This window comes from Colobus angolensis, unplaced genomic scaffold (genome assembly GCF_000951035.1).
Source record: "Colobus angolensis palliatus isolate OR3802 unplaced genomic scaffold, Cang.pa_1.0 Scaffold5, whole genome shotgun sequence".
In the NCBI taxonomy this organism is placed as follows: Eukaryota; Metazoa; Chordata; class Mammalia; order Primates; family Cercopithecidae; genus Colobus; species Colobus angolensis.
This window is the reverse complement of record NW_012118487.1, coordinates 14672778-14697099: the sequence shown is the minus strand read 5'-3', so window position 1 is coordinate 14697099 and position 24322 is coordinate 14672778. Positions and strand designations below refer to the sequence as shown.

The window sequence follows — 24322 nt, the reverse complement described above, 5'->3', positions numbered from 1 at the left end:
GAAGGCAGGAAGGAAGGAGTTTTGATTTAAAGTTTTACCTAGTCATACATACACACATTTGGCTCACGCATCAGGAGATCACCAGCAAGGGAGAAGGGAAAGAGCGAGTGTATAGAAGGGGGCAAGCTTTTAGCTTCTCTTGTTATATGTACAGCCATCACAATCAGTTATGATTGAAAAATGGCTTTGAGCCAGAACAAGGGATGGGTCTAGGTTTAACTCAGAACACTCCCAAAAGGAGGAAGCACATATCCAATAAGCACAACCACACATGCATAATTTTTAACAACACCCATTCACAACACACATACAAACAGATTATAGCGTCCATTCATTTATTATCTCAGGCTCACTTGCTTGGGACCCGTATGGGTTAAGACAATGATGTTTCCACAAATATTTATACATCTATGTAGATATAACTGCTGCAATCCTTATATACAAAGTGACCCATTTACATTTTCACCAAAATCCTGCCCAAATGTAGCAAAGAAGAATTTATTTGGGGAATTTAAAAGTTTCAAAAAGTATAAAGTTAACAGTGAATGGTAGGAAAAACTCAAAAACATATATAAAGTCAGATTTTATTGAGCTAATAAAATAAAGAGCAATTAAGTTATTGTTTGAAAATATTTTTATTGTTTCCTTTTGACAACTTTTTAAAATACTATACAAAATTACTTTTCAACTTCTTTGCTTTTGGGGATAGAACTTGGCTGTCAATTAGCAATTACTCCATAAGCTCCATTCTGCCCCCTCAAATCCATGGACCTGCTGGGGCCTTCTCAGCCAGGGAGAAGGTGCCTTCTCTTTGCTTTTTCACACTCTGAGGCCAGCGTTGCCTCGGGCTATAAGGAAAATGGAATATCCCCTACTTTATTCATGAACTTGGCCGTCCTGTGGCTGAGGCAAGGTCATTGTTCCCCCAGATTATAGAAAGCTAAAGGAAAGTAGTGGAGAGTCAGTGCGGGGAGAGGGAGGACTGGTTATGTTACTTGTTCCCTTACTTAATAAGCATTCTGGTTTCCACCTCTTAGAGATGAGCTCCTAAACTATACTCACCCAAAGGTGGACTTGTTTATATAACTTTATTCTGCATCTCATCCCCACCCAAACAGCTGGCAGGTTGTGGCTGTGTCCAGCAAAATTACAAAACATCAGTTGAGCCGGGCGCAGTAGCTCACGCCTGTCAATCCCAGCACTTTGGGAGGTGAGGCGGGCAGATCACCTGAGGTCAGGAGTTCAAGACAAGTCTGGCCAACATGGTGAAATCCCATCTGGACTAAAAAATACAAAATTATGTTGGTGCATGCCTGTAGTTCCAGCTACTCGGGAGGCTGAGGTAGGAGAATTGCCTGATCCTGGGAGGCAGAAGTTGCAGTGAGCCAAGATCACACTATTGCACTGCACTCCAGCCTGGGCGACAAGAGCAAAACTCCATCTCAAAAAAAAAAAAAAAATTCAGTTGTTATATCCTTCTACAAAACAATCTAGAATGAAAGGAGCTCAGAAGATGGTACCTGATAAAAATGAGGCTGGGGGAATATTACTGCAATAGGAAAACTTCACCGTTTTCTTTATGAAATGTGTAATAAATGATTCATCTTATCAAACTATTTTGCTATTCAACATGATACAGCCTGTGTGTGGTGAAATAAAGTAAGGTTTTTCTAACGATTATATTCTGACATCTAAGGAGTTACTTTCTGCGCACATCAATAAAATAGCTGATTTGCCATTTCCTTAGTATATTGTGGTCTCTAATGAACAGAACCTTTCTCATTACTGTACATTTATAGCATGACACACCAACCACTCAATAATATGTAATTAAGCCAAGAAAATGCAATTGTTTTTATTAGGGAGCTTACAAAAGCTTACAGATGGATAAGACCAGCTCATACACAGAGCTCCTCGGGAGAAAAAACCAGGCTGCAGTGGTTTCAAGGGGAAACTCTTATGAGCTTTAATACTAAATCTTTCCAGGATCCTAAGGAATTTGTGAAAGGAAACCACTAGATTCAATTGTGCTGTGGCTCTCTTCTCAGCTTCTTGTAGCTGTTGGTCTTGCATGACTTAGCAAAAGGTTACACTCCATGTGTATTTATACAGCAAGCAAGGTATTTATACTTAATCAGGAACATGCAAAGGTTCAAAATGGAAAGTTTCTGAAATATCACATCTCGGTGAATGACTCAGGCCTATTCAGACACACCTGTTTTAGAAAATTCCTCTTGTTTTTTCCAAGGGCTATGCCTAAGGCATAAAGAGAAAAAGCACAAAGAGGAATCTCTCTGGGGTGCTACCTTGTCCATTTGGAAGCAGTACTTGGCTCTGGGGGCTTCTGGCAGTTTTGGATGTTTTTGTTTGTTTGTTTGTTTTTTAAGATGAGTTTCATTCTTGTCGCCTAGGCTGGGGTGCAATGGTGTGGTCTCAATTCACTGCAATCTGCCCTCCCAGGTTCAGGCAATTCTCCTACCTCAGCCTCCCAAGTAGCTGGGACTACAGGCAAGCACCACTATGCCCAGCTAATTTTGTATTTTTAGTAGAGACAGGGTTTCACCATGTTGACCAGGCTGGTCTCGAACTCCTGACCTCAGGGGATCCACCCACCTTAGCCACCCAAAGTGTTGGGATTACAGGCATGAGCCACCACACCTGGCCTGGAACGTCCACTTTTTATAAGCATATTCATGAGTCAATCAGAGCTCTCTACTAATTGCCTAAAAGGCTGTGTGAGCCATCTCCTAACTTCCTAAAGTCATCATCATCATCATCATCATCGTCTCCAATTTAGGCATCGAGCTGATGCTTACACACATTATCTCAAACCTCATAACCAGTTAGGTACTATTCTGTAAAATTTACACAGGAAGAAACTGATACTAGCAGATATGTGGATTCAAACACAGGTGAATCTGGCTTTGAAGTTTCTACTAATTCCTCTGCCATGCTCTTAAGGAATAAGATCAATATTTCCTAGGAGAGTTGCCCAATGCCTTGGATTCAGTGTCGCTGATACCAGCCAACCCCTCCCTCCCAGCTACATGGAGAGATCTTGGAGAGAGAAGGTGCCCAGAAGCCACCTTGCTTGAGTGGATGAAAGTTGTTTTCGGGCCTTGCTTCCTGGTTTCGGCGACTCTCACTCCACTTTTAGTTATTTTTAGATGTGGCTCTTTGCCACCACAAAAGGAGAGGAGCATTCTTATTCTATGATGCTGGGGCTATGTGCAGTTGCACAACTGTTTCCTACACTAACAGGTACCCAGGATGAGGAATCCTGTTCCTGGTTTTCCTTTACCACCAGGGGGACCCCTGTTACAAGAACAGTGAATTGTGGAGGCAACCTCAGTAAAAATACTTGTCCTCACCCAGCACCAAACAGGAAACTGTCTTTCCTCTTCTTCAACCCTCATTGGTCACTAAGACTTGTCACCCACTTCCCTCCCCAGTCATTGGTCACTAAGACTTGTCACCTGCCCCCCTCAGCCAATATTTCTGAAATCCACCCCGTCTTTGCCATTTCTATAGCCAGCCCCTGACTGGTTCAGTCTTCACATCTTACCCCTGGATTATTGCAATGGCTTCCTACAGGGCTGCCCTCCCTCCTGTGTTTCCCCTTCCCCTTCCCCATCTTCCGTCCTGAAGCCAGAGGGAGGTTTCACAATACCTGGTCATGGCATTCCTCTGTTTTATGACTTCATTTGATTGAGTAGAAGATAGAGCGCTTTAGCCCCTCTATACTCATCTGGATCCTTCACAACCTGGCCAATATAATAGCTGACCATCAGCCCTTAGAGTTATTCAGGCTTAATACACCCCAATTCATCCTGAAATTGTAAGGGGATCTTGAATAGTTGTTTTGCTTCTATGACTTCCAACTGCTTCACCAATATAATAATGATAACTGAGTGAGATGAACTATGGAAAACGTCTAGCACAGTTTCTGATCATATCATAAGATTTCCATCTGTGTTGGTGACAATGCACTTTTTACATTGATCATCATGGCAAGGTATATCATAGTATACCACATCATTAAAGCAATCTCTCCCAAGCAATATTGACAGTTGTTATCCCTCCAAAATTGAGAGCTATCTCCCATGCCCTTTTCATTTTAAGTAAGCATTTTATTAGATTATAGCATATGTCTTAATTTGGGTTTTGTCATATATACAACCTAAAGTAGGAATTTGAATGCACATGGTTTATTTAGTATATAGCCCAAAAAAATCTTGACAGGGAGTGAGGAAATGAAACGCAGGAGAGATCGGAGTCAATAAAGGGTGCATTATCAAGCAAGTACCACTGCAGGCAATTAGAACTCAATCCTACTGAAGATCTCTGGAAATGGTATATAGAGCACACATCAGGGAGTCAATTTTTTGGTCAGGTTCCTGGCCAAAGATTGACTGGAGTGGTGTATAAATACCCCAACTCCCTTGATACCTCTGGCCTGCTGCTCTTACAGACAGAACTATTCTTACAACCAGGGAAAGTCCTTAAGCAGAGAGATGCAGTGACGTCTAGGCCAGTATGCACTGAAATGGAAAGGCCTGAAGGGTCATACTCAGGGTACAGACACTGCCAAGAATCCAGGTGCTCTACATCCTAACCAACACTTGGTATTGTCAGTTTCTTTTTCTTTTTTATTCTGTGATTGTAAAGTGATATGTTTGTTAGCCATTTTGGATATCTTATTTGTGAAGCACCTACTTGAGTCTTTTGCCTGTTTTTTAAACATGGGCTGTCTGGCTTTTTCACACAGATTTTTAGGGATTTTTTCTATATATAAGTACCTCATTGGATATATGCATTGCAGTATCTTATTCCAGTTGGTGACTTGTCTTTTTTCTGTTTAGTGGAGTGTCTTAATGAAAAGCTATTCTTTATGATTCATGGATTTTGTGTTCTGTTTAGGAAATCCTAGCCTTCATGGATTTTGTGTTCTGTTTAGGAAATCCTAGCCTTCATGTAGTCTTCCAAGTTGTCTTTGGAAATATTATTGCTTAATATTCTACATTTCAGTATATAATTCTGAATTCTACATTTCGGTATAAATTATATATATATATCAGATAGATTCTCTCTCTGTTACCCAGACTGGAGTGCAGTGGTATGATCTCGGCTCACTGCAATCTCCACCTTCCAGGTTCAAGCAAGTCTCCTTCCTCAGCCTCCCCAGTAGCTAGTATTACAGGTACATGCCACCTGGCTACTTTTTGTACTTTTAGTAGAGATGGGGTTTCACCATGTTGGCCAGGCTGGTCTCGAACTCCTGACCTCCTGATCCACCCACCTCGACCTCCCAAGGTGCTGGGATTACAGGTGTGAGCCACTGCGCCCAGCCCTCCCTGAAATATTTTTATGTGTATAACGTAAGATAAGGGTTGATTCACATATAGAGATAGATAGAAATAGATACAGATATATACTGATAGAGACATGCTATTGATTAATCACCATTTATTTAAAAGACCATTTTTTCCTACTGCACTGAAGTGACACTTTTATTATAAGCCAAGAGGTCTTTTATACATTGGTCCATTGTTGAATCCTCAAGTTTTACCATGTAACTAAATAGTCTTAGCCATACAGAAAGTAAGCTAATAAAAATAAGCTAACTTAATCTAATAGTAAGTATAGCCAAAACCCACAACTACCATCACTCTTAGTGGTGAAATGTTAAAGCTGTCCTCCAGAGATGAGGAATAAAATAGAACGTTGACTATAATCATGTTTTTCAACCTTGTATAGGATATCTAATCTGTGTAATCAGGCAAGATACAGACATTTAAAGGTATAAGAATTAGAAAGGAAGAAATAAAACAGTCTATTCGTAGATGTCATGTTAGGGTATTTAGAAAATCCAAAAGATTATGCAGCTAAACTATTTTAAAAATGAATAAATACATTTAGCATAGGCCCAAGATGAAAATGAATTGTTTATATACTAGCAACAAAAAATAGAAAATGAAGTTTAAAAGTGATTCCATTTGGTCACTATGAAAAGCACAAAATAGGAATAAATCACAGTAAAGATGTGCAAGACTTTCATGCCGAAAACCACAAAGCATCACTAAGAAAACTCTGAGAAACTATAGAGGAATCCGTCATGTTCAAGGTTTCTGCCTCAATATTATGAAGATGTCAGTTTTTAAATTATCCAAACATTTAATGCAAAACCAAACAAATCTCAGGAGGCTTATTTGTGGAAACTGATAACCTGATTCTAAAATTTACATGGAAATGTAAGGCACAAGAACAGCTAAGAAAATCTTGAAGAAGGAAAAAAAAAGTGCTAAAACATTATGAAAGCACCACGTATCAAAACATTATAAAGGTGTATTATTAAGGCAACGTACTGGCATGAGGATAGACTGACTGAGGCTCCCTAGAAGGTGAAGGCTGGGTATTGATATTCTTAGAAAGGTCCCAAGAGATTCTAATAGGCAGTCAGACGGAGAATCACTTTTGTAGCTCTAACTTTTACCTTCTTCCTTTCATCTACTCCTCCCTTTTGCTCTAGTTGGAATTTTCCCCTCTTCCTGTACTCCTATAGCATTTTGTTTCCTTCTTTGTACTTAAAACACTGTATATTATACATACTTAACCCCCTCACCTCCGCCAACTACCTGAAGGCAAGAACTTTTTAAAAAATGTCTATACGGCCTGCCTAGTACCTAATATATGAAGTTCCTAAATAAGCATTCATGGACTGGCTTAAAGAACCACTAGTTCAATTATTGGTATGAACCCTGCCTTCATAAACCCCAACCTGTGCTGGATAAAAGTTAACACATTTCTTTGTCTGAAAACTACATATGCAACCTCCCAAAGACCAAAAATAAAAGATTTAAAATGACTTTCCTTAGTTGCTGTCTGGGGTTCTTATAATTTAACTTTCATGATAAAGGACTTGCAAATAGCATCAAACAGGAAGTACACGTAAGAAGGCACCTGCCAGGCTAAATTGATAACAGTGTAACAATCCCATTCATTTAAAAAGTGAGTGGGTGGAATTCTTGGCATCTGCCTACATTTGACTATTTGTTGTAACTTATGATATATGCCAGGTTTTGGCCTCTCAGTTCATAAAATGAAGAGGTACCTGTCCACAAAGATGCCAGATAGAAGGGCTCGAGGTTGTTATTTTAAATCATTCTGGACAGGTATTGATTTGGAACCAAAAAATAAGGAAAGTGTATATTACAAGTTTAACCTAAAAGTCATGTAATTCAACTCTGATTCTGATCAATGAAGTCTCTAAAAAATCCTGGACATGTTGTCAGAGGTTGGCCAGTCACACTCTCCCAGGTCAGCCCATTTCTATTTGGACAATCCCAATTGCCAGAAAGCTCTTCCCTGGCCTTTGGTTACCACACAAATTATATTTAATTCATTTCACTCAAGACAGATCCCAAATATTTGAACAAATACCTGCCTGGTCTTTAATCCAATTAAATGGCCCAATTTCCTGCCACTGCCCTCCATATGACTTAATTTGAACCTACCTTGATCTCCTGGACACTCCCCCAATGTACTGCAGATAGTCTTAGAGAGTTGCATGATTCTCAGAACACAATATTGTAGGTGTTGTCACCAAGGAAAGTATAATAAGTTTCTAGCACCTTTTGTTATGAGCTTCTAGCACACTTTGTTGTGAGCAATGTTTCTGTTAATTTCGCCTGAGTTGATTGATTTCCTGCCTTAACTTCACACACTCAGCTTCTTAATGAGCTTTCAGTATTGGAGAAAAAATTTCAGTCTTTTTGTCTTGCTTTGCTAAACAGACATATGTCTCCAATATTACACCTGTACAGGTCATCTTTTACGTTTATGTTGCTATCCACTTTTTTCCATTAAACTCTATCCTATTATAATTATCCCAACCTGGATTTAAACATTTTGATTCAACTTAATAGCAATTGAACTATAATTTGTTCCAACCACAGATTGGATCAGCATCCATTCATTCCTTCATCTAAATTGTTGATCGCAGTGTAAAGTCAAGCACTGAGCACTCTATCATATAGTAGAAGTAACAAAATCCATTAATAAGCATCATTTGGAGGAAGTTACTCAACCAGAAAAAAATTCATGTAAAATGATCTTCTAGACCACCATTCTCCAGCTTGCCCATAAGAAAACAAAACTGAACTCTTCAAACACCTTGCTGAAAACCAGATGCCCAATGTCTGCAACATGCCCCTTTTGGTAACAGAAGACTTATGTCATTTTATCCTAAGAAGTTGCGATCCTTATGGAGAAAATTTCAGTGCAAATTGAAAATTCAGTTACCTTGTCAAAGAAGAATGAGGCTAACTCTCACTATACATTCGCCCCAGCAATGAAGCTGCGCTTTCAATAATTAATTCTATCTTCCCATCCTATTTTTAGCTGTATGTCTAACCCAGCTGAAATCACTTAGGTTGTTATGGCCTTCTGACTTTTGCCATTTCAACTTAGCAATATTCCTACTGATTACCTAACATACTTAACTGCCATTCTGTGGTCACTCCGAAATAGAAAGGCTCTATTATGACTATCCTGGGGCTCTTCCATAAAGAGAAAGTCTTTGTGAATTGAATGCCTGCCCAGATCTAGACTGTCAAACAGAAAAGAATCTTGTTAATAAGAAATATGAAAAAATAAAATTAGTGTTTGTTGATCAGGACAATTCTTTCCTATCAAGCAGGTGTGGGGCGGGAGCAGGACTGGTAGTTGGCTTAGCCAAGGAAAGAGATGAAACATAACTCAGAGACTCTGCACCCAGTCTATAACTCAGAGACTCTGCGCCCAGTCTGTGCTCTTAACCTCTGAGTTACGTTTCATTCCTAATCCTAGCATTCTGGGAGGCCGAGGCATTTGAGAGGCCAAGACAGATCATTAGAGCCCAGGAGTTCAAGCTCAGCATGGACAACATGGTGAAACCCTGTCTTTACCAAAAAAAAAAAAAAAAAAGGCTGGGCATGGTGGCATAGTGGCACAGACCTGTGGTCCCAGCTATTTGGGAGGCTGAGGCAAGAGGATCACCTAAATCTGGCAGGACTACGCTACGGTGAGTCATGCCACTGCACTCCTGCACTCCAGCCTGGATGACCCAGCAAGACCCTGTCTCAAGAAAAGAAAAAAGAGAGAGAGCGCAGGCTCTGACTCCTGCAGGGCCTGATGATAGTCACTGACCCCACTGTAGATGCTGGCTTTGGGACCTTGGGCAACTTTCTTACTATGAATTTCTGTTTCTTCATTTATAAATTGGGGATAATAATTCCCTTTATTATCTACTTTAGTATATGCCTTAGCAGGTTATTCTGATAATTAAAAAAAAAATTTAAGTGCACCTAAAGCATAGCACATAACAAGAGTTCAATTGATGTTAGCTGCTACTATACCATGCATTCAACAAGATAACTTCTGATTTGATTGTAGCTCTCCAAATAGGTTTGCATACAGAAATAGATGGGCTAACTAGTCATATTTCTACACTGTACATTTCTGTACTATTTTAACTATTTAGTTATAGCTAAATCTTAAAATACCAATTTCATGAGAGCAGGAATTTTTCTCAGCTTTCTTTCGTGCACTCTTTCCAGCATCTAAAACACTCTATAGCACATAATAGGTACTTAATTCAAATTCATCGAATGAATGAGTAAGTGAATCTAGCTTCCTGTTTGTCCACATTCACCATCTCTTCAGGTTGCTTAAGTGGGTTTAGGTAGGGAAGAAAAGAGAGAGAAACTCTGGGTAGAATACTTAGCACTGCCTGACACCTAGATACATGTTTGACAAACAGTAGCTATTTTGTTCACATGACTTGGGGCAGGTTTACTGAAGGGAGCTGAAGAGATATGGATAGATGGAAACAAGATGCAAAACATATGGGCTTGTTCTATTCATAGAGCTTTCAGTATGGAGGGGAAGCAGACAAATACTACTAAAAGGAAGTGTACAGGATAATATGAGAACACAAAACACTGGGCACTATCCAGATGAGAAGGGTGGGGAAGCCTTCTCTGACAAACTAACTTCTAAATGGAGACCGAAAAGATGGAGACTTTTACCTTTTTAGATAGGTAAAGCAAGTGATGGAGAAAACGACCCCAGACATCCAGATCAACTTGTGCAAGGCCCTGAGATAAGAAGGGTATTGTTTTTCTCAGAACAGAAAGAAGCCAGTTGAAATGCATACGTGCAACAGAAAATGAACTATTAGGTTGGTGCAAAAGCAATTGCAGTTTTTGCCATTAAAAGTAATATAAGGGCCTGGCGCGGTGGCTCACGCCTGTAATCCCAGCACTTTGGGAGGCCGAGGTGGGCGGATCACGAGGTCAGGAGATCAAGACCATCCTGGCTAACACGGTGAAACCCCGTCTCTACTAAAAATACAAAAAGAATTAGCCCGGGCATGGTGGCAGGCACCTCTAGTCCCAGCTACTCTGGAGACTGAGTAAGGAGAATGGCGTGAACCCAGGAGGCAGAGCTTGCAATGAGATGAGATTGAGCCACTGCACTCCAGCTTGGGCGACAGAGCAAGACTCCATCTCAAAAAAAAAAAAAAAAAGTGATATAAGGTCAGACATCCCAGCCTGGACAACATGGCAAAACTCCATCTCTACAAAAAAAATACAAAAAGTAGCTGTGTGTGGTGGCAGCACGGGTGTGGTCCCAGCTACTCAGGCTGAGAGGGAACGATTGTTTGAGCCTGGGATGTCGAGGCTGCAGTGAGCCAAGGTGGCGCCACTGCACTTCAGCCTGGGCAACAAAGTGAGACCCTGTCTCAAAAATACAGAAAAGGCCAGACATCTGCAGAAGCAGGACTACAAAAGACCTTGTAGGTCATGCTAAGAATTTAGCTAAGAGAGCGTGAAGTGTTTGAATGGATTGCAGAGCTGGGATCTAACACATCAGGATTGATTTTTTCTTTTTTTTTTCATGATCCTGGCTGTTCTCAGGAGAATTGAGGACAGGTTGTGCACATCACTTGACCACAGCCCAAAAAAGCTGGTGAGACGAGCAGAAGGAGGGTTTGAAGGTTTGCTGTAGCCAGCACCGTCTCAGCACACACACCAAGGGGCTCGGTCAGGGCATTAAGAAACATTTCTTTTCTTTTTTTTTTTGAGACCGAGTCTCACTCTGTCGCCCAGGTTAGAGTGCAGTGGCGTGATCTCAGCTCACTGCAACCTCCGCCTCCTGGGTTCAAGTGATTCTGGTGCCTCAGCCTACCAAGTAGCTGGGATTACAGGCATGTGCCACCATGCCCAGCTAATTTTTGTATTTTTTAGTAGAGATAGGGTTTCACTATGTTGGCCAGTCTGGTCTTGAACTCCTGGACCTCAGGAGATCCACCTGCCTTGGCCTCCCAAAGTGCTGGGATTACAGGCATGAGCCACTTTGCCCAGCAATGAAGCATGATTTCTCATTGGCCAAATTAACCACCGATGCAGGAAGACCAATTTTCTCCTCCAGTGAGGAATTCTAGCTGTCAAAGAAAAAAATGGAAAGGGTAGACAAAGAGACTGGTTTGTCCTTTTTATGCCTATCAAGGTGTTATTTGCGTTCTCCCAGATGCCAACAGTAAAAATAGGCACAAAAAGCCTCCTTGATTTGTCTTTCTTCCAGATGGCTCAAAGGGTAGTCAAATATCAACCTTGTTCATCCGCACAACCCTAAGAGGTGGGAAAGCAGATCTTTTAATTCCCTGTCTCATCCCACTCCCCTCCTGCCCACTCCGTTCACTTTACAGATGGAAACCCTGAATCACTGACAAACTAAGTGACCACAAAAGGTTATTGTCAGAGATAAAACTAGAATTAAAACTGGTTTCATAATTCCAAACCTTCATTCCCTCATACCCATATTAGACACAAAAGGCTTTGAACAGGAAGGAGTTCTATCTTACAGAAATACCCTCTTCCAATGTATACTCTTACAATGAATCTTTCTACTTACATGGAAATTGATAGTAGGGGGTAACTCAAGCCTCCCAACTTGACACAGAGGAGCTACCCTGAGATTCAGTGTATATCTAACTGCTCACTGGGCATCTAAACCTTGATGTCCCATAAGCATCTCCAACTCATCATACCTAAAACTGAAATCATTATCATTCCCACACCAATCCTGTTTCTCTTTCTGCATTTCTTGCCTCAATACGGCTTTTCCTCTAGACATCCACCTCCTCCTTCTACCTCAGCCTCCACATCTCATTAATCAGAATGCCCAGTGCATTTCACTTCTCAGATCACTCCCTGGGTCACCCCCAACTCATCCCCATTGCTCTCGTTTTTGCATCAGCTGAAATCTGAATCATTGAGGTAGCCTCTGGTGGTTCTCTCTTAGTGCTGTCCAATGCCTTTCTCTACCTCCTCCATCTTCCTCACTGCCACCCTAACTATAGACCCTGTGACTCTTGTTTAAATCTCCCAATGACCATTCTGAGATACTTTCTTGAGAAGTCAAGCCTTATCACTGTACCACCATCTTTTCATGATGTGGCCCCCTGCCTACCTCTCGGATATCCTCGTCTGGAATTTTTCCCCTTACTACACCTATACCATATGACTTGCTGGTCTCTGGCACAAGACCCAACCTCCATCACCTCTGACAACTTCTCCTCACTCTGGCTTCCTCGCTGTTCTCTAACCACCAGGGTGGATACCTGCTTAGGACCCAAACCCTGGCCATTCCCTCTGGGTAAAAGGTCTGAGACCCTTTGCATGGTTAATTAACTTACCTTCTTGGAGACTCCTCAGATGTTACCTTCTCAGTGAGGTTTATCCTGGCCACTCTATTCAATGTTCACACCGGCCCCACCCCTGGCACTCCAGGTCCTTCTGACCACCTTAATTTTTTTCATGTCACCTCTGAACAGGCTATGTGTTTACCTACTATGTTCATTGCTCACTGTCTGTGGCCCCACTGCCCCATCCTCACCCCTACCTCTAGAAAACAAGCTCCAGGATGGCAGGGATTTTTGTCTCATTAAATTCATATTCCAAGCACCCAAAATAGTGCCTGGCAAATAGCAGGTGCCCAACACATTCTTTTGTTGAATAAATTGGATGCATAAATATACATGTTATTTTATGTATTTTTTCATATATTCTTCCTTAAATCTAGAATAACCTAATTCATATCCTATTCACTCTCATCTACAGTGTCATTGACACTTTTTTACATTTCTTTCTTTCTTTTTTTTTTTCTTTTTTGAGACGAGGTTTCACTGTTGTTGCCCAGGCTGGAGTGCAATGGCGTAATCTCGGCTCACTGCAACCTCCGCCTCCCAGGTTCAAGCGATTGTCCTGCTTCAGCCTCCCGAGTAGTTGGGATTATAGGCATGTGCCACCAAGCCTGGCTAATTTTTAGTAGAGACGAGGTTTCTCCATGTTGGTCAGGCTGGTCTCGAACTCCTGACATTAGGTGATCCAACCGCCTTGGCCTCCCAAAGTGCTGGGATTACAGGTGTGAGCCACCGCACCCGGCCTACTACAAACATTTCTTGTTTACCTATTGGTCTCCCCTATGTCTTGGGTCAGAGTGTGCGTCTTAGGTTATCTTTCTATGCTCTCTCCTCATATATACCAGAAAGTAAAAGTCACTTAAATATTTGTCAAACTCAACTGACGTGATTAATGTTCCCTTCTAGGCAAAGGACCTAAACACACAGATCAGATACAAGCTCTGATCATAATTGCACAGAAGAGCTCATTTCAGAGCCATAGACACCTCCGCTCCATAAATTCTTTTGCTTAAAATGGGAGGTACCATTGCATCAGTTTGGATAACAGCTGAGGCAGAGGCTAATTTTTAAAAATTCTGTTTTGCCAGGACTTCAGAAAACACAATTTAGTGTTGAATAGCTGGTCTCAGACCAGATGGTTGGTACATTCTGATTTTTAGAACTGGGGACGCTCCCTGACTAAAAATAAAGTAGTGGAAAGGGAGGGTGGAATCACTATTACTTAGTTATTTACCTATTGGCAGGACACTATGCCAGTGATTTTGTGTCTATTAACTCTTTTTATCCTCAAAATAAATATGTGAGGCATACTGTCATTTACACGTTACAGATAAGTAACCTGAGGTTCAGGAAATTAAAAAAATTGTCCAAGATTACACAGCAGGACTGAAATCTGATAAATCCCCCACGCCACAAATCCAAGCACCATGTTGTCCGTGTTTCCCCAGCACCATGTTGTTCGTGTTTCCCCAGCACCATGTTGTCTCTGCCCACTGAGTGGTAGTTACGTTCTTGGAATCACCTTCCTGTACATAATGGACTCATATACCTATTTTGCTATCTCTGCATCTTTAGCATTTGGTTCTTTTATGACCATTGTGGAATATTTTCTGTAACTCACACATTCTTTTCGAGTTCAGAGCCTACAGGACTATGGAACCTAATAAAGTCTAGCACAAACCCATGAGTGCCACAAAGTGTCACACACATGTCAATCAAGTCCACGGGCCTGGTATAAAGAAGTGCCCCTTCCAGTGAGCTACCTGGAAAGGCGCACCTACACTTGCCAGGGTGGACTGATCGACTGGCATTGAGCACTGATTAGGAAGTAGTTCTGGATTCAAACTTTCGCATTTCCTCTCAAGGATTTCTCATTTTCTCAGGCAAAACAAAACAAAACCCAAACAAACAGAAAAACACAAAAATAGATGGAGTAGGCATCCAGGAAAAGCGGGAGTAATAAAGGGAAATGCACTGCTGGATTACACTGTGAATAGCCAGAGCACAGGCCGTGCCATGCCCCAGGACTGGACAGGGAACAATCTAGTTAAAAGCATAGGAAGAACAGCTATCGTCCTTTAGGGAGGGTTGTTTAAGAGCAGCAGACTTACCGAAACACTCAGAAGTCTATTCCACAGAAAAAACTGTGTTCAATTCTGTTACAGCCATCACTGCTGTGACCACTGAGGTGAAGGGCAGAGGAGGGAAAGGCTGTCATAGAATCAAAGACCACATTCAAAAAATAATTACTGGATCCACTGACTTAATTCCAACCAGGAAAAGCACCAGGAAAGACATTTAGTGATTCACAAGCTCAGTTGAGTAGAAACTTAAAGATGGCAACGATGTAGCTAGCCCCCAAGGTCAAAAGTGGAAAATGCTTGCTATGGGCAAGGCAGAGGGCACTTCGAGAAGCTTCACCTCCGGAACTTGCTGGGCACTCCCAAGACAAGGGCGAGCAGAGCTCTGTCTCCTACCAGGGAACATCAGTCTGTGGATCTACCGATCACTGTGGATGGTCTCTAGTTTGACACCCTGTCATTTGTCTCTGTCACTAGTGACCTTTGGAGTAAAATGCTCATTCAATTTTATGACTAGGAGAGGCTCCAGAGATTTATCTAATCCCCCCTCCCCCCCCCGCCCATTTTACTGATGAAGCTTCTCAGACATAGACAGATGAAGGGAATCCAATTTTTCAACTTTTATGAGAACATGAAGTACAATAACAGAAAATATATTCTGGATGGTTCGCGGTAGCGGTATATTTGCATACTCGACTGGGTTCACCCCAGGAGTACACCTGTATTTGTCAGAGCATGTGTTCCAATATGGGATTTGGAAAAATATGATCAGTTGATGGCTCAGAAAATAATGTTTGAAAAAATAAAATGTTCAGAAAGTCGGGTTTGGCATTTGCATGCATGCTGAGGTACACAAGCTAGGGAAGAAAAGAGAATAGAAACATGTCTTACTCCTTTTCTCATTTCTTAACTTTCATGGAGACGTGTGTTTTGAGGGGGAAATTGTGCTCATCTGGAGAGTCCACAAGAGCTTTTCTTTTTTCTTTTCCTTTTTGTTTTTGTTTTTATTTTTGTTTCGTTTGTTTGTTTTGAGACAGAGTCTTGCTCTGTTTCCCAGGCTGGAGTGCAGTGGCCTGAGTGGTCTCGGTTCCCTGCAACCTCCGCCTCCCTAGGTTCAAGCGATTCTCCTGCCTCTGCTTCCCACGTAGCTGGATTTAGAGACGTGTACCACCACGCCCAGCTAATTTTTATATTTTTATTAGAGATGGGGTTTCACCGTGCTGGCCAGGCTGGTCTCGAATTCCTGGCCTCCTGTGATCTGCCCGCCATGGCCTCCTAAAGGGCTGGGATCACAGGCGTTAGCCATGGTACCAGCCCCACATGAGCTATTGATAAAGGTAACAACAGAAAAAAATACAGATGGTGAAGAAGGGGCAAGAAGTGCATGTGTATAGAACAAAGTGAATTAGAATGTAGCAGGTCACCTAGAATTTTCATGACTATAACAGCTTAAGAGTGCTCTTCGAAAAACTGACCTAAATATATTATATCCATATATATTATAATACATATATTATACGTATTATATAATACATGGATATATTATAATTGTATATTATAACACATATCCATGTAGCTTCACTAGTGGCTGGGGCTGGGAGAATGAGCATGAGAGATTCTGGAGAAGTAGAGAGAAGATAATGAAGGAGACTGCTGCCCGAGGAGCCACAGTGGCGGCTGGGAGAGGCCATCTGGGACAGTAAATATCTAGGAGCCCCAGAAAAGAAGGGCTGGTGGAGTGAGCTGCAGCTCGCATTGTCCTTTCTCCTGAAAGCTGCTTCCTCCACCCTGAGGAGAGAGTTTCTCAGTCTTTCCCTGGGGTCAGACGCCGGTGGAATTAGTGAAGCAGGAGGGAAAGAAAATGGCAAGGAGATCTCAGGAGCCCTCTTTGTATAAGGAGAGTAAAATCCACAATAAACTCAGGAAACTCATAAAGAGAGCAGAAGAGAATAGCAAGCCTTTGTATTAGGCACAGCTCTTTGTTTACACTGAAAATAGAAACAGGCAAACTAAAGTGCCTGCAGGTTGCCTTTCTCCTTCCTTATTCTTTCTTCCTTCATGCAGTGCTTAACTATGCAAACATCCGGATCCTAAAAGGACATTAAATATTGGTTGATGGAGTCTTAAAATCCAGGAGCAACCCAGAAATGTTTACAAAGGGTGCCTGAGAAACTCCTAATTCTAAAACCATTGCAAGTTTAGTATTCCTCAGATAAAGGTAACCAGAGCCTGTAAACCTTTCCTAAACTAAGTAAAACATTACTTGATCCTAAAACATGAGCAGTGATTTGGGGATGTTTTCTTGTATTATTGGCATTATAGACAACATTAGAGATAAAATTCATTACTAGTAAGGAAAAATCTTTTTTTTTTTTTTTTAGCATTACCTTATCCCCACTTACACAATTAAAAGGGGGTGTGTGTTAACAGAGCTTGTTGAGATAATGAGCTTGCTCACTACTTAAACTTTCTGTCCCCGTGTATCTTTTTATTCACTGGCCTGTTATCTGCATCACGTACCTGGGGGCTTTTTTAAAATGAATGTTGCCTCCTCCATTTTGCAGAAAGCAATGAGAACGGCAGCACTGGAACACCTGCATTATATCAATAAAGGGATAGAGAGGAGACTGAAGCTCAAGAGCTAGCAAATTTGAATTTGTACATTCAGTTATTGCCTGTGTGCCCCCTGTCCCCAAACTCATATTCATCTTCTGAAAAAGGCAGCTGAGAACCCAGCACTTTTGACTGCTTTTTGTTTTCTTTTGTATTTCTCTTTCCCATTAGAGGTTCAATGTGTGGGAATTATGACTCTTCTAGTCACTGTGTGTGCATGTGAGCAGGGGGTATTATTTACTGTGTACTAAAATATGATTTTTTTTGTGTATGTGTTTCTCCCCAGATAGCTACATTATTGGCTACTTGACAAGCAACCCCGTATACTTATTATCTTCAAAATCCAAGCAGATAGCAAAAAGCTCACCACAGAGCAGAAAATGAATGGATTGCTTTTTTAAAAAAAAGTGAATGACCGATTGAATGAATGAATGAGTGAATGAATACATTTATTGTCTGTAGTTGAACCTGCTTGTAGGCCCTACATAGTGCCAATAGATCCTACAAATTCGCATTTCATATTGGCAGCTCCACCTGCTATTGTTTGATTTGGGAGCTGTTCTGTTTACACAGTGAATATATACTGAAATATAAACAGAAATATCTTACTTCTGTATATTTTGGGTTGTAACCATTCACCACATATTACAACAGTCTTTTCTTTTCTTCCTGACTCCTCCAGGACAGAACATTATTCCATCCTGTGAGCAACAGCTGCATGGATTGCAACCCCGCAGAGAAGAAGATTTTCATGGCCAGATGTGACCCTCTCTCTGAGACTCAGCAGTGGATTTTTGAACACATTAATATGACTGTTTTAGAAAAACTTAACCACCATGCCAGCTCCTAGAAAGAAGGAAGGAAGAAAGAGTGATTACCTACAGATTATAAATGAAATTTTAGCCAGCATCTGGGTCGAAGGAGTCAGGAATAACATTTCCTCGATCCAGGAAGGCTGGTTTAAAGATTTGTAAATGCCATGTCAAAGTAGGTTGTTTTGAAGAACTTCCTGCATCTGAAGAACTTGGCTGAGAATCTCACCAGCTGCTTCTGAGAACTCGAGACTAGCAGTTCCCTTGCTGGCCAAGGGCAAAGATAATTTAGGGACTTTTCAAAACAACTGCTGAGCTAATAAATCCTAGCATTTCTCAGGTCAAATCCTGCAGTAGTGAGTAGCTATGAATGGATCCTATTAACTGGGTGGGAGGGGGGTGAAAACGGAGTGCATGACTGCTCTGACAACCTGAGGATATCACAGGTTTAGAACTAGCCACGCTTAAAGGGTGAGCTGTACTCTTTGGTGCCATTCTCTGACTAAGAATGGGTTAAGCAGGTTTAACCCTTAAAAGTGCTGCAGATGATTTCAGAGTGCTCATACGATTCTGTTTTTTTGTTTTGTTTTGTTTTTTTAAGTGAGGGTGCAATATCTAATGTAAGACTTCAATTACATAATGAAATGGACATCCAGTGTTCCCATTCTTTCGTTTATATTTGCCTTTTTGTTTTTTCAAAGCAAAGGTTTCTTATTGTTTATGGTAGTTCATGCTCCTTGAATCCACTGGATTTCTAATTCAGTGCCCTTCTATGAATCCAGTTAAAAACAAAAACAAAAACAAAAATCTGTGCTCTCAAGTTACTCCAAAGAAAGATCTCACAGAAGCGGCAAAACCATATAAGATTTAGGAGAGGGACTTCCCTGGGAAATCTATTTTTACTTTTCTATTATTTTTAAAACCTTAAAAGTCTGATATTTGTCCAGTCATAATTTTTATTAAGCAAGGAAATGGAGTGAGGTTGATGTGATTAGTTTAGGAGATTCTTAAACCCAAATAAATCTACACTCCAAGTGATATGTGAAAATGGCTTGGTTCACTTCAATTCTGTTTAATCAGTGGTGGGAGCATAGAAGTGGTTTCATTTGTTCGTTTATTTGGGTTTTGCTTTTGTTTTTTATTTTTTTTCTCGTTGTCATTCTTTTGTAGTGTTGATATTAATGATGTTCTTTTATTTGGAAGCTCATAAAAGGAATTACCATTAATAAAGTGTTTCTGACACCATTTTCTGTTAATGGGACAATATTTCAGGGATGAAGAAAGGAATGCTCTGAAAACTAAATGGAACAATTAATCCTTAAAACAATTTTTTACTGTTCAATAATATCAGGATGGGGGAAGAATATACAGGTATCAAGGTGGTTCTCGAGAAAAAAGAATCATGTTTATTACACATCTCTTAAGTTTTTTCAGTATAAAAGTGTTTTAACTTTGTTTTCTTTTTGTTTTTTGTTTGAAGTTGGTTTTCCTGTTAATAAAAATTTATATAACATCTTGGATCTAGAGCATTAAATTTTAGAACTGGGAAGACTCCTAGGATCCAATCCCTTTGCTTCTTCAGATGAATAATAAAAGCCCAGAAAGGCCTAACTCCTGGCCAGGCTGATGTCTTCTGGGCAGTATTCCTGTGTTTTTTATCTTGTGCTGTGTTGACTCACTCTATTACCAAAGCTGGTTCTGGATTTTACTGTGATTTAACTTGAGATTTTCAATCAGTAGCTGAGAAAACTATGCCTCCCTGGAGATGCCCACTAAAGTAATATCCACATTCAGAAACTGTAGTACAGTACATGAAGCCTCTTCTTGTACATGTTCATGATTTTGTTATCTCCCTGAAACCTAATGAAAATGTCTAGTTAAACTACCAGGCCAATAGTTGCGGAAGAGTTATTTCATTATCTTTACTGATTTTTCAAGCATTCTTTTGAAGAGTTATTTTTTTCTTTTTCTTTTTTTTTTTTTTTTTAATTACACTTTAAGTTCTGGGATACATGTGGAGAATATGCAGGTTTGTTACATAAGTATACACATGCCATGGTGGTTTGCTGCACCCATCAAACCCTCATCTACATTAGGTATTTCTCCTAATGCTATCCTTCCCTCAGTCCCCTACCTCCTGACAGGCCCCAGTGTGTGATGTTCCCCCAGTGTTTGATGTTCCCCTCCCTGTGTCCATGTGTTCTCATTGTTCAGTTCCCACTTACGAGTGCAAATATGTGGTGTTTGGTTTTCTGTTCCTATGTTAGTTTGCTGAGAATGGTGGTTTCCAGCTTCATCCATGTCCCTGCAAAAGACATGAACTCATCCTTTTTTATGGCTGCATAGTATTCCATGGTATATATGTACCACATTTTCTTTATCCAGTCTATCACTGATGGGCATTTGGATTTGTTTCAAGTCTTTGCTATTGTGAACAGTGTTGCAATAAACATATGTGTGCATGTGTCTTTATAGCAGAATGATTTCTAATCCTTTGGGTATAGACCCAGTAATGGGATTGCTGGGTCAAATGGTATTTCTGATTCTAGATCCTTGAGGAATTGCCAGACTGTCTTCTACAATGGTTGAACTAATTTACGCTCCAACCAACAGTGCAAAAGCATTTCTATTTCTCCACATCCTCTCCAGCATCTGTTGTTTCCTGACTTTTTAATGATCGCCATTCTAACTGACGTGAGATGGTATAGCATTGTGGTTTTGATTTGCATTTCTCTAATGACTAGTGATGATGAGCTTTTTTTCATATGTTTTTTGGCCGCATAAATGTCTTCTTTTGAGAAGCGTCTGTTCATATCCTTTGCCCCGTTTTTGAGGGGGTCTTTTTTTGTTGTAAATTTGTTTAAGTTCTTTGTAGATTCCGGATATTAGCCCTTTGTTAGATGGATAAATTGCAAAAATGTTCTCCCATTCTGTAGGTTGCCTGTTCACTCTGATGATAGTTTCTTTTGCTGTGCAGAAGCTCTTTAGTTTAATTAGATCCCATTTGTCAATTTTGGCTTTTGTTGCCATTGCTTTTGATGTTTTAGTCATGAAGTCTTTGCCCATGCCTATGTCCTGAATGGTATTGCCTAGGTTTTCTTCTAGGGTTTTTATGGTTTTAGGTCTTATGCTTAAGTTTTTAATAGATCTTGAGTTAATTTTTGTACAAGGTGTAATGAAGGAGTCCAGTTTCAGTTTCCTGCATATGGCTACCCAGTTTTCCCAACACCATTTATTAAATAGGGAATCCTTTCTCCATTGCTTGTTTTTGTCAGGTGTGTCAAAGATCAGATGATTGTAGATGTGTGGTGTTATTTCTAAGGTTTCTGTTCTCCTCCATTGGTTTCTATATCTGTTTTGGTACCAGTACCATGCTGTTTTGGTTATTGTAGCCTTGTAGTATAGTTTGAAGTCAGGTAGCATGATGCCTCCAGCTTTGTTCTTTTTGCTTAGGACTGCCTTGGCTATACAGGCTCTTTTTTGGTTCCATGTGAAATTTAAAGTGGTGTTTTTCTAATTCTGTGAAGAAAGTCAGTGGTAACTTGATGAGAATAGCATTGAATCTATAAATTACTTTGGGCAGTATGGCCATTTTCATGATATTGATTTTCCTATCCATGAGCATGGAATGTTTTTCTATTTGTTTGCATCCTCTCTTATTTCCTTGAGCAGTGGTTTTACTTCTCCTTGAAGAGGTCCTTCATGTCCCTTTGTAAGTTGTAGTCCTAGATATTGTATTCTCTTTGTAGTAATTGTGAATGGGAGTTCACTCACGGTTTGGCTCTCTGTTTGTCTATTATTGGTGTATAGGAATGCTTGTGATTTTTGCATACTGATTTTGCGTCCTGAGACTTTGCTGAAGTTGCTTATCAGCTTAAGGAGTTTTTGGGCTGAGACAATGGAGTTTTCTAAACATACAATCATTTCATCTGCAAACAGAGATAATTTGGCTCCCTGTCTTCCTATTTGAATACCCTTTATTTATTTCTCTTGCCTGATTGCCCTGGCCAGAACTTCCAATAATTTGTTGAATAGGAGTGGTGAGAGAGCATCCTTGTCTTGTGCCAGTTTTCAAAGGGAATGCTTCCAACTTTTGCCCATTGAGTATGATATTGGCTGTGGATTTGTCATAAATTTGAAGAGCTATTTTTTTAACCTTCTGTCACAGAGAGATTTTGTATAGATCAAGAGATCTTGAAGCATTCAAGATGCATATTGGAGAAAATCAATAGTGAGAAATTAACCTGTGTGTTGAACAATTCCAGAGAGTGAATGAAGATTTATCTCAAGTGTTCAGAGAGCAATCTTGTTGTAGAATTAGATGAGCCAATAAAAATTCACATTATGTCATTAAACAGCTGACTGCTATTTACAATTCTACGAAAGAGACAACCCTGGGTTCTGCACCTTGCAAAGCTCAGATTTGCAATGATCTTGTAGGATGCTATAATCATTGAAAGCTAGCCATAACATGTTTGGCTCTGTCCTTTGAGAAAGCCTGAATATATTGCATTGTTTTCGTGTGACACAGAGAAGTCAACCGAGATTGGTCTCTTGATCTCTGAATAAAATAATGTAATATTTTGGGGCATATTCAAGGGTGGAGGGTGAGAAGAGGGAGAGGATCAAGAAAAATAACTTACGAGTACTGAGCTTAATACCTGGGTGATGAAATAATCTGTACAAGCAATCGCCATGACACGGGTTTACTGATATAACAAACCTGCACATGCACTTCTGAACTTAAATAAAAGTTTTCAAAAATTAAATTAAATTGTTTAAATGTAATATAAAAAATTAATTTTTTAAATTAAGGAACACTTGAGACATTAAGACCAAAATTAAAACTCCAAACTGTCAAGCAACTGTTAAATGTGTGCAAATAGGAAACAAAATAGAATGAAATGAAGCTTCGAGAATCTACCCCTAAGCCAAAGGACACAACATTGCCAATAAGCACATCTGAGAAGGCATTTCCACTCCAGTGAAGGTTAAGACTCTGTTTACCTGAAGCACCACTACTACCATTCTGAAAAGCAGAAAACTACGTTTGTTGGTATGTTTATTTAACAAAGGGGACTGAACAATCCTTGGAAAGACTCTCTTTCCTGGAAATAACATGATTTGAAAATTGGACAGTAGGCCAGGCACGTGGGTCACACCTGTAATCTCAGCACTTTGGGAGGCCAAGGCGGGTGGATCAGGAGGTCAAGAGATCGAGGTCATCCTGGCCAACATGGTGAAATCCCATCTCTACTAAAAATACGAAAATTAGCTGGACATGGTGGTGCATACCTGTAGTCCCAGCTACTAGGAAGGCTGAGGCAGGAGAATCATTTGAGCCCAGGAGGCAGAGGTTGCAGTGAGCCGAGATCATGTCACTGCACTCCAGCCTGGCGACAGAGCAAGACTCTATCTCAAAATAATAATAATAATAAATAAAAATAAATTGGACAGTAGAGTACTGACCTACCCTTTTATCAGAATGGGAGGAAAAATCATAATCTGGCCTTGGAAATTGCTACTTCTCCATCATAAGACACGGTTTTGCCAGAATAATTAATTTCTAAAATCTTTTTTATGTACTTGCAAAGAAAAAGCTCTGCTTTAAAGCAATCATGAACTAAATGTAGGACTTACACACACTTTTTTCAAGGCTGGATTAATACCCTGCCAATAGCAATGTACTGGCTTCTATGTCTACTGGTATTTACTTAAAAACATTAATATGATCAGATAACTGTTTTTAAAAGTATTCACTACATCAGAAGCCTCAGGGAGTCATGCAAGTTCCAGAATTGCTTTATGAATTGATATCCTAAAACTTTATACAATCAATGAATAACAGAAAATGAAAATGGACTTACAAGCAATGAAAGAGTGTGTTAGGCCCGTTCTTCTCATGTTTCTTGGAAAACATGCAACCCATGCCAACACTTGACGTCATTTCCTTTAGGAGCAATGTTTCAAAAGAAGATAGACAAATATAAATAAGTAAATACCTACTAATATTTTGTGCTTCTTCCTCTCAGATGAAAAACTTTTATTTCAATCTTTTTTTTTTTTTTTTT

The 24322-nt window shown here is 40.2% G+C and overlaps 1 protein-coding gene across 2 annotated transcripts in view; it reads left to right on the top strand.

Annotated features, from left to right (window-relative positions):
• Positions 1 to 19764, top strand: part of GALNTL6 (polypeptide N-acetylgalactosaminyltransferase-like 6) — a 1244620-nt gene extending 1224856 nt beyond the window's left edge. The window contains exon 13 of one of the 2 annotated variants that reach the window (XM_011959608.1): positions 18122 to 19764. In XM_011959608.1, coding sequence (XP_011814998.1) covers positions 18122 to 18289 — 168 coding nt within the window. In that variant the 3' untranslated portion in view covers positions 18290 to 19764. The remainder of the gene's footprint in view (positions 1 to 18121) is intronic. The other variant, XM_011959609.1, reaches the window with a different exon arrangement.
• The last annotated feature ends 4558 nt before the right edge of the window (positions 19765 to 24322 follow it).